Source organism: Cladophialophora bantiana, assembly GCF_000835475.1.
Source record: "Cladophialophora bantiana CBS 173.52 unplaced genomic scaffold supercont1.5, whole genome shotgun sequence".
NCBI lineage: Eukaryota > Fungi > Ascomycota > Eurotiomycetes > Chaetothyriales > Herpotrichiellaceae > Cladophialophora > Cladophialophora bantiana.
The window spans coordinates 1,825,439-1,840,042 of NW_015971579.1; the positions used below are offsets into that span (position 1 = coordinate 1,825,439).

Genomic DNA, 14,604 nt, shown 5'->3' on the forward strand with positions numbered 1-14,604 from the left:
GTTGGGAGACGGCTAGGAGGGGTAATGAGTCGCTAAGAGTGAAATGGATCTGAAATTCCGCAGGCGCGTCGCGTGTTTTCGACCAAAGTGGCTGCAACGTCATCTGGCGGTTCAACTTACTTATTCTCGGTTTCACTGCTACCCCCGATTTCCACATCGTCGCCGTAACAGTAACAGCAGAGATGTATTGCCAGAAATGTCGACAGCCCATTCGCTTTGATAGATCTTTGGAGAATATCAATCCGGCTTCCTTTGACCTGCTCGTTGGTCTGTCAGCTCCCGCTTCTCGTCTTGATAATACTGACTGTCACTCAGCATCTACGGGCAAGTCTCAGTTGAGCAGTTTGACCTCTACCATTTCACGCATGAACTATCCGCAGGAAAGGAAAGATCTCTATAATCGCGTCTCCATCCAAGCGAACTCCCCGGTCTACAAGAGATCTATTGTAGCGCCAAAAGATGAGACACCTCTTTCCCGTCTCCATGACCCACCAAATGGCAACCCCGATATGTCTTTCATTGAAATCACACAGTCACAAGTCGCTCTAACCGACAAGGGGCATAACAACCGAAAAAGCCAAAGCCAAAATGTGAAAACAAATGGTTCTGATGTTGTTCCTGTGAAAGACACCCGGATGTCCGCCAGGAAGAGCCAGGTCGAAGACCTCTTTGCTATCCTCTCGTCCCATTCAGATATCGATCATCCCATGTGTCAAGAATGCACTTCCATGATGCTGTCTCAATATGCCACACGCCTAGGCAGCGCCAATAGGGAAAGAGACGCCTACGCTGGCTTTCTCAAATCCACCCAAAATATCTCCTCTGAAGTTTGGAGGCCCTCGGACGCAAAAAAGGCTGCTGGGACCATCTACGAACAACTCCAATCCACCGAAGCCGAAATTAGCAAAGCCAATGACGAGATAGCGGCTTTAGAGGATGAGTTGCAACATGAGGAATTGGAGCAACAAGCCTACTGGAATTCCCGAAACTCAATCGATGACAGTCTATACCACACAACTACGCACTTATCATTCCTAAGAGAGAAACAAATCCACGATTTTCGCCAGCTTGAGCGTCTTCAACGCACCAATGTTTACAACGACACCTTTTGTATCGGCCATGACGGCTACTTTGGCACGATAAACGGCCTCCGTTTGGGTCGTCTGCCCAATCAAAATGTTGACTGGTCTGAGATCAACGCTGCATGGGGTCAAACCTTGTTGCTTCTAGCTACTGTCGCAGAAAGACTGAAGTTCACGTTCCAGGGCTACCGTCTGCGACCTCAAGGCAGCACATCCCGGATAGAAAAGCTTGAGTATCTCCAACAACCTCCTGACGTGCAGAGACAGCAGACAACGGGCCGCGACGGAGGTCTGCACTCTGCTGCTGCAAACCCTGAGCCCAAGGTCACCCCTCTGGAACTGTTCAGCAGCGGCGATATGGCCATCGGACGCCTGTTGAACCATCGGCGGTTTGACGGTGGAATGGTAGCGTTTCTCGACTGCTTAGCGCAGCTTGGAAAATACGTCGAGAGGACTTCAAGCGTCGATCTCAATTCGAAACCATCTATGAGGAATGCAACACTACGGAACCCACCACCCAAAAGGGTGTTACCGTATGCGATACAGGGTGACAAAATAGGGGACGTTTCGATCAAGCTGGGGGTCGGTTTCCACCAGGATGAAAACTTCACCAAAGCTTGTAAATATGCCTTGACTTGTTGCAAGTTCCTTCTGGCCCATGTCAGCAACCTCGAAAGTCAGAAGGAAGTATGATCATTGCACGACCCTTACCACACAGCTGCCATATGTCGGCCGGATCCGGAGCCAGAAAAATTACCCGCGAGGACCGAGTTGGTCTCCAAATCAAATCCCAACCGCGGGTTCTTGAAGTGAAGAAGCCGACATTGAAACAAGCATTCAAAGAAGCCTTTCGGTGACCAAAACGGACCCATCACAGCTGGTCGTGGTCTATGTCCGCAGGATGCAAGTCAAGGCGGAGACAGCTTGGGGTGGGAACACCTGGGACTAGCCAATTTGAGTCCGCCAAAACACGCTCGTGATAGGTCACAGCAATTACGAATGATGGTAGCGAGGATACGGTCGTTGGGTGCGATCCAGCCCCTTTCATCACCTAACAACTGACTAATGAGAGAGCCGGATACGGTAGTAGTTCGACAAGAAGGCTTGATGCCAAGTGTCAGTCAAGGATGGCATGGCATTTGATTTGAGGCATTATGCAGTAGTTTGAGTAATCGCCCGCTTCTCTGCATCAGGTAAGCCACAGGGCATTTTACACCAAAAAAAAACCGCATCGCCCAATCTCAGAATGGATGGTTACGGCCATCTATCCTCCATTTGCGGCCGTTACCACCTCGAGCCATTTCACCCTCAAGACTTTTGGAAGACTTGAACTTGAGCAGCAAAACGAACCGCTTTCACCCCGCTCGATTGTCCACAATGCAAATACTGTCCTTTTTGCACTCTGGGCAACGCTATTACTCTATCATTGCGCTTGCCCTGAGCCATGGTCTATTGACGTGACAAGTTGCTTTTGAGGTGGTTCGATTTCTGCCAGTGCTTGTTCTTGCAGCTGACCTATTCTTCTTTCCTCGCCATGGCGCAAATGACCCATTCCGCCATCCGTGAGCTTCGCTTTGTTACTGTTAGTGGCCAGAAGTCTCATCCGACTACGGACAAGAAGGAGCGCAGCTCGGTGCGTGCCTTTGTGATGCGAGATTATCTGAGACAGAAGAGCGATCCCACATCGAAGTTTACTCCTGCAAACGTTGGCGATCGCATCACTCCCCACATATCACGATTTCGATCCACCAGACCTTCTTCAGCAATGAAGCCCAGGAAACGGAGAATGGTAGCAACTCATGATCACAGCTCCGCGAAGCCCAGAAGTCAACGGTTACTTATCCCCGCATTTCCTAGTTCGAATGATGAACGCTCAGTGGTTTCACGGCTCCACGATCTGGACGCGCTGGACCCTTTCGGTACGCTGAACGTTGATCTTGCGGAACCGCAAACCCAAAGTCTTCTTCAGTACTATCAGACTTCTTTCTGGGCCAACTCATTTGCCTGCAATCCCGAGGCGAGATGGATTTCAGTGGCACTAATGGATCCAGCAATTATCCACGCAACACTGAGTTTAGTAGCAATCCATAGAAGAGACTGTTTCTCGATTGATCTGAATAAGGTTTACTTCAAGCACCGAGGCGAAGCCATGCAGATTGTTTCGCAAAGACTAAGCAATCTGCAAAAATCTCTGAGCGATGAGACCATTGGGGCAGTTGCACTTCTTTCTAGTTCCGACAATCACTTTGACTGGCCATCAGAGGCTCAAACCACACATTCACAAGGACTAGGCCATTTGATTGCCATGCGTGGTGGCATGGAGACTTTAAACTCGAACAGACACATCCAGAGAGTGGTCGGATGGGCAGACTTGCTGCAATCCGCGATGCATGGCACAAGACTTCGGGTCCAGATGCCAACCGCGGTGGAGGAAGCATCAACCAAGGACCTGATTCCGAACATTGACAGCGAAGAGCAAAATTTATCACCGGGAATTGTCCTACAAGACCTCACTCAAAGCGTTGGCGATTTGCTTCGACAGCTCCGCACTTTATCCTCTCTGAAGACTGTCTTACTCCAGGATCGCCAACAGCACTTGTGTCGGACCTTTAGCAATCTACTTTGGAAGCTCGAATATTCCATACTGGATCTTCGGCAGAAATCAGCGAATGTCGCTGTTCATAATCAACGTGGGACACATCCTCAGCATAAGCTGAAGCCAAATGTGGTTGGCATCGCTACGCTGATATTCTCATATCTGACTCTTCGAGATCTTGCCGCTCCCATTCTCTATGTCAGGCTAAGCGGACGTCTGAGAGCTTATCTATCAACAATGATGACACCTCCGCAAAGACCTCAAAAACACACGGAGCCGGCCCGAAATGAGGATCAGCTCCTGGTTGATGATTTTCTGGGCGAAAGCGAGCTCGCTGTTCTCTTGTGGTCGCTTTATCTCGGTTGGCGTGGATCACAAAGCGACGTAAAGAACCGCATATGGTTTACAGATCAAGTCGCCCAGCTTTGCTGGAGGCAGGGAATCTTGTCGTACGAGTCGATCGGTGAGAAGATTCAAACCGTGATTCCTCAAGCCCAGACATTGCTGGACATTCGGGAGGAGTTCTGGGATGAGGTGGAAGATGTTATGTGGTCCAAGATGATCTCTCTATCCTAGTATCATGACACCACCGAATTTGTATAAAGGAATATCGTGTGATGCTCATAGAACCCGAGCAGTTTTCAATTGACCCTCGTGGGCGCCTCCTTATGTGCAGTCGCTGACTAACAGCCACTTTACGCGCTTCACCCGCGAACCGCGCACCACGTTCTCCTCACTCCACATTTTGGGATTCCTCACGAACATCTGTCGCGTCACGACTATGCGACGAACTGGAAACTCAAACCCATTATTCTTCATATTGTAGCCCTTTCTTTTTGCACATACCTCCCACAATGGCCTGGGGAGAACAACAACCTGCCGCACAATCCGACTTTGAAAAACAACGACTTGCTAATATCGCCGAGCGAGACGCCCTCCTCAAAAAGTTGACCCAAGAAGCGCAGCAAGCGGGCCTCTATTCTAATGCGCCTTCCGCTGGCACGCAACATGGCCAGAAGCGAGCCTCGAAGCCTAAGGGGCCACCTGCGAAGCGTGTGAAAAAGGAGCCCGTAGAAGTTGTCCCTCGTCGAACATCCTCGCGACTAGCGGGTCTGCAAGCAGATAGCGAAGTCGCCAGGCAGAAAGCGGAGGATGAATATGAAAAGCAAAAGGAAGTAGAGAGACAGAAGAGACAGCGTGTCACTGGCGACCTCAACTTCGCAGCTGATGGAACAAGTCTGATCGGAACGGACGTGATACTCAAGGGCGTTGCCAGACCGTACGAGCGCACCTTTGACGAGCAAGACATTTGCGAGACCACAGACAAGGACCTGAAGGCCCTAAGGGAAAAGATGAGCTCCTTAGAGCTGTGGGATCAATGGGAACCGAATCGTATCAAGCTCACGCCGGAGAGGATATACAGTATGGCCTTTCACCCGACAACTTCAAACCCCATTGTCTTTGCGGGCGACAAATTCGGGTCACTTGGGATCATAGATGCTTCACAGCGACCAGACACGAACCTCAAAAAGGAGGAAGCAGGCGACGAGGATGAAGAAGAGGCACATCCAGACCCTCACATCACCCATATAAAACCCCATACCCGCACCATAAGCGCGATGCACAGTCATCCATCGAAACCCCAGACACTATTCACATCATCCTACGACTCCTCAATCCGAGCGACCGACCTCTCCAAATCTGTCGCCGTGGAAGTGTACGGCCCTTCTGATCGAGAAGACGATGAACCCATCTCAGGCGTAGATATGTCCGCCACCGACCCGCACACATTGTATTTCACAACATTGAACGGCGCTTTCGGACGGCACGACACGCGCCAACCGCCTTCAGCATGCGAATTGTTCCAACTCTCGGAGAAGAAGATTGGTGGATTCAGCTTACACCCTCTGCTCCCGCACTACGTGTCCACGGCGTCCCTCGACAGATACATGCGGCTTTGGGATCTCCGCAAAGTAACGAAGAAGTTGCCCACGCTGGTAGGCGAACATGAATCGAGACTGAGCGTGAGTCACGCAGCGTTTAATACAGCGGGACAAGTGGCAACAACGAGCTACGACGACACGATTAAAATCCACTCGTTTGGCGTTGGTAAGCACGCCAAAAAGGGGACGCAGACGCTGGAGAGCATGAATTCTTGGGCGGCGGGCTTTAAGCTGGACGAAGAGGCCATGAAGCCAGAGGTCGTGGTGAGACATAATAACCAGACGTGAGTTTCGGGCCCCCTATTTTCTTTTGAAGCTTCTCTTGTTTGAATGCCGGTCAGTCTTGACTTAATGCGTGCCATTCCAGGGGCCGATGGACCACGATCCTCAAACCGCGCTGGCAAATTTATCCCGAAGACAACATCCAGAAGCTGGTCGTGGGGAACATGAATCGGTAAGATTTTGTCCTCTCTCTTTCGCTTTTGTCGCATTCCTCAGCAACTTTATTTATTTCTCTTCCGAAAGACCGGGAATCATCCTTCCTGTTCTTTTGTTTTTCCTCTTTTCCTTCCTGTACCTTTGCTTAAATTACCTCCTCTCTTTCCTTGCTAACATCGCGCCCAGGTTCGTCGACGTCTACGCAGCCAATGGCGACCAGCTTGCCCAGCTCGGGGGCGAAGGCATCACGGCCGTCCCCGCTGTCGCCGTCTTCCACCCTTCAAAGGACTGGATTGCCGGGGGCACATCGAGCGGGAAACTGTGTCTGTGGATGTAAACATCTGTCCATGGACTATACGTCATGTACCATGTTGCGTCTCGCACGCAATGATTTAAATGAGTCTGCCCCGTACTCTATCTTCTACCTTTTCCCGCACCTCATCTATTGTTATACAAACCAGCCGGACCCTAGGCAATCCTTTCTCGTTGCCAGAACACACAGTATACCATTCTATACAAAACCTCTTATTTTCAGAAATATGACCTAGGTACTCGGTAGATTGTACAGCTCGTGCGAATCGAAGCTGCACAAGCAAATTCAGTACTAAACGCCACTCCACAGTAACAACTTCGCAAGCCACCGAGGCCACATCGCCAACATGCCGCTTTTAATATCGCCTTCCGAGTCCGAGGGCCCGTTTCGTCTTGGCATATGAGTACCGAGTAGATTTTGGGCGAAAGCCTCACAAAATCTCAATGGCCCCTCCGTATATTATTAGCCTGGTTGCGCCACCCTATCCACATTAAACCGTGGGCCATGTCTCAGAATCGAAGAGCGCTCGAGTCGACATCCATTGGAAGATTTTGACGGACTTGTACGGAGCTCATACTTGTACAAGTACAACTACTGGTACAATGCTAAGTAACGTGTCTCTCGCCAACGCCAGCAGTGGCGCCTCCATCGCGAAAATCACCCCAATTGTCACTACAAGTCCATCTCCAATGCGGCTACATCACCGTCCCAATGACTGGAGAATACCAGGTATACTATGCGTGTGGCCTCTGCATACCTACCTAGGTTCGAGGTACCTACCGACTCATCGAGACCAACTCTTTGCGCTATCGCCTAGTTTCGCAGCACTGGAGAAGTTGGCAAGATTTGACACGTGATGTGGCTGCAATAGGTTCTCATGTTAGCGAAGTGGCAATCTCGGCTGGCCGTCGAGGCCCGGAAGGAAACAGGAGTCGATGATCTGCCTGCCAATGCCGATTTCGAGCCAAGAATTTCGACGACAATAGTGGTAAAACTAGCTCGCGAGGGAGGTTTCGAGGGGTTTGTATGCGATCCAATACGAAGGGTTGTATATGGCGTCAGCTGACGGGATACTCACCACCATCACCACCAGTCACCTCCTGGTTGCCACCGTCTACAACTCTTGGCCCAAGTAAGCCGAAGCAATGCCTAGCAGGGCCTTAGCTTTATTATTTGTAGCGACATTCACCTCAACCGAGACCGCATTCATCTCTCTCCTAGCCCAAGTCCGCCATTCAATCATCATACATATTAATAGGGGGCTCAATCAGTACCGAGTACAGGATACAACTCTGGCCGCGGGGTTTGCCATTGAAGTCGTTGTGATTGCTCACTATTACTCTACACGTTTTTGGATTTCATGCCCAAAACCAGGTTCCCACGTTTTCGACTGGTGATACGTCACTAGATTTGCGAGACTCGGGCCCTTGATTCCTCTCAACTTGGATCCAAGCTCTCGTTTCCGTCCTGATTTACCTTGAAGCCAACTTTCATCAACAAAAGGCCATGGCCCCCGGTCACCGCTACGACCTTGTTCAAGACGACGACGATGATATCAAGGACGAGCGTCAGGACGAGCCTCTGGTGCCCAGGGTTCCTCAGGATAAAATAACATCAGTCAACATAGCATGGTGGAAAATTCTGCTCGGTCTCATCCTCGCATTTAGCGCCGGTGTCGGTGCCACGCTCGCAGTGGTGCTTGGTCCCTTGTCGGCCAAATCCAGCGGCAATGCGGCAGTCGCCAGTGTTGTTACTGCATCATCCAGCGCCTTACCCGCAGACCTGCCACTTCCTACTACTAGTACATCCGTCGATTCTGCGGTGGAAGAGAAAGTCGAAGATCCTGACAGTCTGGACGGCAAGATTCTCGACTGTGGATACAGCCCCGAGGAAGCGCGCGCCAAGGGCTGTGTCTACGACGTGATGATGCAGGACTGGGTGCCCGAACCATGCTACGACAGCATCCTGACAGAGCGATACCTCGCCCAGGGGAACTGGACGTGGTACGCCGACGGCGACGGCAAGGTCATCATATCGGACGAGGAGATGCGCAAGGGCGAACACGGTGACGCATGGATGTCCTCTAGCTACCACAAAGCCCACTGCATCTTCTCCTGGGACAAAACCGTGCGTGCGCTGCGCAACAATGCACCAATCAGCCAGGAACTGCTCTCTTACGACCACGTCCTGCACTGCAGTCACCAGACCCTCAATGGCGCCGAAGTGGACGAGAGCATCGGCGTGCGAGCGCCTACTAACTATGCCAAATGCGCGTTATATGACACCTGGAAAAATAACTGGATTCCAGACAGACATTCTTCGACTCACGATTAAGTTACTTGTATTTTACCAACCGTGCACGGGGTTTATGGGGTTATGGCGCGACCAGAATATTACAGCTGAAGAAATGGAATAATTAAAAAACTACACGGTTTGGTGCGCAAGCAAATTCCTCACCGTTGTGCTGAAGCAAAAAAATCAAGAAGATTATCGCACATTTCTCCTGCCTTCTCCTTCCCCTTTCTCATCCCTTCTCCTTCTGTGCCATCTGGCTTTTCCCTCCCCTTCTCTCTCTCGCTTCTAGTGTAGAAAATACATCCTCGGTGGAGATCATCATAGCTCCATATGTCGTCTTCTAAAGTGAGACCGAAGATCCTTCGAACTCCCAACCCCAACAAAATGCATGTTCCGAGCAATTCGTCAACCGTAGCGGCCCCCTAATTACCCCTTGCGCCCGCTTGCGACCAGGGAAAGTGTGAGGGCATGGAGAGAGCCAGCCCGTTGCGCGCTTCCTGCCAATGCGACCAGCTGAGTTCAACTCAACTATTCGAACAGGTCATACAACCCCTTCGTCTGCGTATTGTCATATGCCATTTCTAGGTTGTTGGCCGCGATATTTTGCCTCAACGCGGCAGTCCCCAGCCGAGGTGGTTCTGTGGCGACGGCGCACCTCAAGAATGAGATTCCCCGGCTGACCAGTTTCGTGATGACGCTGCATTGCGTTGACCCAGATTGACCGGAGGCGGAGGAAGAACAAGACGAAGGTTGAGAAGTCATTGTGCATGATGGACACTCAGGATCGTGGCATGTCCATGTCTTCCAGAAGGCGCAATTTATGATCTCCGCGCCGTGCGATAGGTATGCGGACCGCAGGAGACCGCAGTCATCCTCAGAACTCTTCGTTTGACCGAGCTTGTACTTGCGTACGAAGCCCTCTATGATGGCATTGATGGCTGACAGGTGACCAATGGCCTGCCCGTTGGGGTGAGCATGGGCAGCAACCCGTAACAACTCGAGGTGAGCGAGGAATTGGCTGACGTCCCCGTTGACGCCGCGACCGTGAAGACTCGAAAATTCCCAGTCGATCACTCCCATTCCCACGTCCACATCTTCACCGGTCGCGGGCCTCAGGTCCACCAACACTGCGCCGGTCCAGCAGTCGCCCAGGACGACGCCCTGTTCTTCCGGAGGGGTTGGGCGGAGAAAATCGGCTTCCACCGCTGCGAAGAGGATCTCTGCCTCTGCTTCATCCAGCAGCGAGGGAAATTTAAGGAGGTGAGACCGGATGGGCTTTATGACGTGCTCGTGAATGACGGTCTTCATTTCCGGCACCGATGGGAATACTGATGTATCAGCTCGAAGAGATTGCTGACCCGATCGATTGCGCAGTAACACCTCGCCTTGTTCATGGCCTGCTGCTCCAAGGATAGATCGAATACTGCTAGTGTCGTGCAACCGCGTAAAGAACATTCCCAATTTCTCCCCTATCCTCCGATAAGTTGAGATTTCGTGAGCTTCAAGCGGAAAACCCAGGCGCGGCGAAGATGGAGGCGGTTGCCATGATGCTGCGCCAGCCGAGTCCGGCGTGAATCCACCCAGCTCGATGAAGACTTTGGAGAGGTCTGGAAGTGGTCCAAGGTCAGAGAGAACGAGGACATGGTTGGCGGGATCGTGATGAAGCAATCTGGGCACCATAACTCCTGACTCTGTTGATACATGGTGAAGGACTCCCTGAGTCGACGGTGACGACAGGCTCCTTGATCGGTCCCCTTCAGGGAGAGGGTCAGGCGAGAACAACGCTAAAGAGGCTGCCTCGACTTCCTGCGACACATTGTGAACCCCCTTGGGCCATGGCAGCAATCAATGGCAGTAGAGACGATGTGAATGACATACCTGGCGACTCTGTGACATGGGAGCACTCTCGCCGACTCCCGCAATAAACGGCGGAGCATGCTTCAATATCAACGACTTCTCGCCGGGGAATCTCCCCTGTCCACAGTCACAGCCACAGTCGCAGTCCAGTCCGGCATTGTCATTTCTCGATTCACACATCGTCGGTGAGGGCGAGGCAGTAATAGTTGCTGTTGTAGCGATGCGGGATTTGCTGGCCCGCACAGTCACATTCACGACTCCCCCGGCGAGCTTCTCCACTCGATATATATATGTCGCATCGAGCTGGTTCAGGTACGTAGCGAAATCAAAGTCCATGATCCACGACTCGAGGTTTTCTTAAGAAAGAATGCAGATCGAGGATAGGTGGCGGCAGGAGTGATAACGAGAGGACAAGGATGAGTGAGGAGTTTGGGTAGGCTGTCTCTCTAGAATTCTTGGAGGATGAAGAATACGAGGCTTGCGCCCTGGGCAGTCAGGGATCTAGACGATCGTTCTGGTTTCGGGCTGAGAGAAACTTGCGAAACATGGAGTAACTCTGAACTCTGCAAAATAAAAAAAAAGGCCGAAGAAGAGGTACCTGGTCAGAACTCCATCTCATAATCCAACTCGCCTCCTTGTCTGTCCATGACTTCAAACGGGGCATCTTGCATATCAAAATCCACCACATCGGGAGGACCACCGACAATATTACTCTTGCTGGCCGCTCCCCCTCCCAACAGCGAACCTCCGAGTCTCTCGATCTCTGCTTCCGCCTTCCGACCAGCCTCTTCCAGCGCCCGGAGCACACTCCCCAGCAACTCCTCCAACTTGAGATCGTGGAGCACTTTCTCGTAGCGCCTCGTCTTGGCCGGATCCCACTCCTCTTCTACCCTCTCCGGACCGCGGAAGGAATCCTCAGGCCGCGACTCGACATCTTTCCATTTGTTGCGGAACTCCTTGGCTACGCCGATGTACTCTCTCACGGGCCCTGTGCCGAGGATCGAGTGCAGAGGGTTTGAAGGGTGGTCGAGGGCGGCGAGGACGTTGGCGTGGAAGCGGTGCGCGGCGCCTTGGAAGTACAGCGAGTCGCCGATGATGGCGGGGGGCTGTGACGATCCTGATCCTGATCCTGATACTATCCCACCGCCATTGCCTTGTGTTTTCGAGGAAGAAGACGCAGTGCCCGTGTCGTCGCCCTCCGCCATTGGACCCGCGGCTGCGGCGGAGGCTGTAATTACAATCCCCCAAACACCCAGGAGGCAGACGAGTCCGCGCTCGAGTAAGGCATAGAACTCGTAAAAGTCGATCTTGAATTGTCGTTCCGCGTCGACCGGGTCAATGATCAAGTCGTACGGTCCGAGTGTAGCCCGTGGACCGGCGGCCCATTGTTGGTCGAGCAGCTCATTAGAGGGGCCATTGCTATTGTGATGCCGTTGGTTCTGGTGTTCTTGAGCTAGATTCAGCGCACGATGAGACCAGTGCGTCAAACTATTTGCTTTCCAGGCCAGCCGCCGAAACAGCCTGCGGAATCGCTGCAGTTCAGCCTGGCGGGACAAGTATCTTCGTTGCGCAGAGCTGAGCGGTTTCGGCGACAATGGTTGATTTTGGTGTTGCGGCTGCTGCAACGAATTGAAGGAGCCGTTGTTGTGTGTCTGTGGCGAGGGCGCTCTTCGTGTCCAGGTCGGCACCTGCGATTCTCGTTCGCGACGCACATCGGGACTCGCCCATTTCGAAGCTGTCAGATCGAGATTCTGCATGACGTTACGACGTGACTATTCGGTATCTGGATGGAAATCATGATCTATCACTTGGTCAAAAGGGCGCTGTTTCAGCGTGGTTTCAAAATGGAAAATGGCCGGGGATGGACCGACGTGACAAGTCTGCACTTCACTGTTATTTCTAGCCCGATGAAAAGGGCGAGAGAGTCTTTCCACATCGTTACTCGCGCAGTTGCAAAAGAGTAATTTGGAATAGTAGAAGATACAATTGGGATGGGCGCACCAACATTATGCGCACCCGTCATTGACCGCGTTAAACCTGAGTCCAGTCGTCCAATCGCCGTATCAACAGCAGCTTACGCTACGTATAGCCCGATGCCAGCAACATCGTGTGCTTCCGATCCCATACCAATGAATAGAACTTATTGCCTTCAATACATGACTTGCCGAATCAATGACTGGGACCTTCTCTCGTCCCTCTTCCTTGCTGATTCCTCCTGCCCGAATGGCTGACCCTGCCCGTGATGTCTTGCCATGTCGCATCGAATCTTCTGCCAGTGCTTGCCAACAGGCCTTCCTCTTCCTCCTCGAGCTCGTCTTCCTCGGCATCTGTGTCTGATAACTTGGGGGTGCGGAACAGCAGAATGATGAAGCCGAGCAAGAACACTCCCAAGAAGACGAACTGGGCCCAGAAGTCAACAACGCCAAAGAAGGGGAAATTGACTGTGACTCGGTTGAGGAACGTCGAGACCACAGAGGGGGTGCAGACATTCATTGCCGCTGGATTGTCGGTCGACTCGGTGCACGGCACAATATGCTGTGGATGATCAGTACAGTCAGGTTGTTCCCCGGGGTGTTTCAATGGGTGGTCGCAGAATGTTTGAGGACCAAAGGTGGCGTATTGTGGAGCCACCATCATCGCGATTGAGTAGTTGATAGCCAGCGTCATGAGAGTGAGCATGACAGTGGCCACCAGTAGTGCTTGGGGCGACGTGTGGGCTTTACGGATCCTGAAAATTGTAATCCACAGGACGCGGATCCCAATGGTGGCGATGCCGAGGATGCTCGCGCTGAAGAAAAGCATCACGATCAGCAAGAAGATGACATAGTCAATGGGGAACACCTTGGCCGATATGACGAGGATCCAGTTGACCGGCTGGAAGATGTTGATGTGAGCAAGCAGGTAGCCGCAGTGTTGTTTGCAGATCGAGTTCTTAGCCTTGTCAATGCCGGTAATGAGCATGCTGGCGAAAATCAACAGCACAATGATCACCAGCAGGATTCCAAGTATGAGCTTGATAGGTCGAAGAACCGCGCCCAGCTTGATCCAAATTTTCCAGAAAATGTTCTGGTCTTTTCCCGAGGCTTCTTCAGCAAGCCGTTGGTGACGGCGAAGAGTACGTTCTTCACGGACAAGAGCATCCAGTTCTCTTCGGTCTTTAGAGGACAATCCATCGGGATTGCCCTGGGCGCGGCCTTCCAGCTGTCTCTGCCTTTCGAGATTGCTTTCTAATTGGGACGCGGTGGATTCGCTCAACGCTGGCGCCGAGATACTCGGCGCTGACTTGATCAGGGTGAGGGGCAGAAGTGCAAGGCCCGCCGCAGTATAGAAGCAGTAAATGAGGATGCCAATCGTGATTAAGAGGCCGAGCGCGAAGGTCAAGGCGCGCTCTCCATGGTTTTCGGCTAGCAGTTTCTTGAAGAAGTCGAGGTCGAAGTGAGCTCCTTCCCTATGGCGGGCGACGGGGACGAAGAAGCCGACGAGGAAGAGTGCGACGCAGAGGAAGACGAAGGCTAGAGTGTATTTGAAGGCAGCCCAGAATCTGGCGCCGATTGTTTGGGTGCCCTCCTCTTGAGCGACTTCATCGTATTCTTCGTACCAGAAATAGGTGAAGGGAATGACAAGGAGGCAGAGAAGCGCATCGAGCGAGTAGAGAAGGTAGTAGACGATCCGGAGGGTAAGAGTGATGTTGTCGACTTTTTCTTGATTTGCCCAATCCTTCCGTCTACCCAACTTTGAGCTTGTGGTGCTAGAGACCAGCGCGACGTCGACTGGGAGCAAAAGGACGGTTGCTAGGAGACATGTGATCGTGAATATGCAGACAGTGGTGACAAACATAGATCGGTCTCGATGTGTCTGGTAGAGGTAGACGAAGAGACATGCGATAGAGAGAAGAATGACCACGGCGATGGCGTAGACGACCCAAATCAAGGTGATTTGTATGTAACCGGCCGCTGCCATGGTCGAGAAACCCGGGTCAGCGAGCTCAGTCATTGTCAATGGAAGGAGCTGCATGATGGCGTTCTGAGAGCTTCAGCGAGGCTATGGCTGCACACAATGGTACAGCATCTGCATCTCAGG

At 52.1% G+C, this 14,604-nt stretch overlaps 7 protein-coding genes across 7 annotated transcripts; 4 read left to right on the plus strand and 3 right to left on the minus strand.

Annotated features, from left to right (window-relative positions):
- Positions 1-182: 182 nt before the first annotated feature.
- Z519_04258 (uncharacterized protein) lies at positions 183-1,775 on the plus strand (the record flags this gene model as incomplete). Its single annotated transcript, XM_016762004.1, has 2 exons — positions 183-267; positions 316-1,775. 2 exons carry the CDS (start codon positions 183-185, stop codon positions 1,773-1,775), a joined length of 1,545 nt encoding a protein of 514 aa, XP_016622342.1.
- Positions 1,776-2,616: 841 nt separating this feature from the next.
- Z519_04259 (uncharacterized protein) lies at positions 2,617-4,254 on the plus strand (the record flags this gene model as incomplete). The annotated part of the gene is made up of 1 exon (XM_016762005.1): positions 2,617-4,254. One exon carries the CDS (start codon positions 2,617-2,619, stop codon positions 4,252-4,254), a length of 1,638 nt encoding a protein of 545 aa, XP_016622343.1.
- Positions 4,255-4,532: 278 nt separating this feature from the next.
- On the plus strand, positions 4,533-6,396 carry Z519_04260 (uncharacterized protein; the record flags this gene model as incomplete). Its single annotated transcript, XM_016762006.1, has 3 exons — positions 4,533-5,905; positions 5,989-6,075; positions 6,246-6,396. 3 exons carry the CDS (start codon positions 4,533-4,535, stop codon positions 6,394-6,396), a joined length of 1,611 nt encoding a protein of 536 aa, XP_016622344.1.
- A 1,482-nt stretch (positions 6,397-7,878) lies between these two features.
- Positions 7,879-8,706, plus strand: Z519_04261 (uncharacterized protein; the record flags this gene model as incomplete). Its single annotated transcript, XM_016762007.1, has 1 exon — positions 7,879-8,706. The coding sequence occupies one exon, from the start codon at positions 7,879-7,881 to the stop codon at positions 8,704-8,706; it is 828 nt and encodes a 275-aa protein (XP_016622345.1).
- A 489-nt stretch (positions 8,707-9,195) lies between these two features.
- On the minus strand, positions 9,196-10,860 carry Z519_04262 (uncharacterized protein; the record flags this gene model as incomplete). Its single annotated transcript, XM_016762008.1, has 2 exons — positions 9,196-10,473; positions 10,546-10,860. The coding sequence occupies 2 exons, from the start codon at positions 10,858-10,860 to the stop codon at positions 9,196-9,198; spliced, it is 1,593 nt and encodes a 530-aa protein (XP_016622346.1).
- Positions 10,861-11,126: 266 nt separating this feature from the next.
- Positions 11,127-12,281, minus strand: Z519_04263 (uncharacterized protein; the record flags this gene model as incomplete). The annotated part of the gene is made up of 1 exon (XM_016762009.1): positions 11,127-12,281. The coding sequence occupies one exon, from the start codon at positions 12,279-12,281 to the stop codon at positions 11,127-11,129; it is 1,155 nt and encodes a 384-aa protein (XP_016622347.1).
- Positions 12,282-12,693: 412 nt separating this feature from the next.
- Z519_04264 (uncharacterized protein) lies at positions 12,694-14,538 on the minus strand (the record flags this gene model as incomplete). Its single annotated transcript, XM_016762010.1, has 1 exon — positions 12,694-14,538. The coding sequence occupies one exon, from the start codon at positions 14,536-14,538 to the stop codon at positions 12,694-12,696; it is 1,845 nt and encodes a 614-aa protein (XP_016622348.1).
- Between the last annotated feature and the right edge of the window lie 66 nt (positions 14,539-14,604).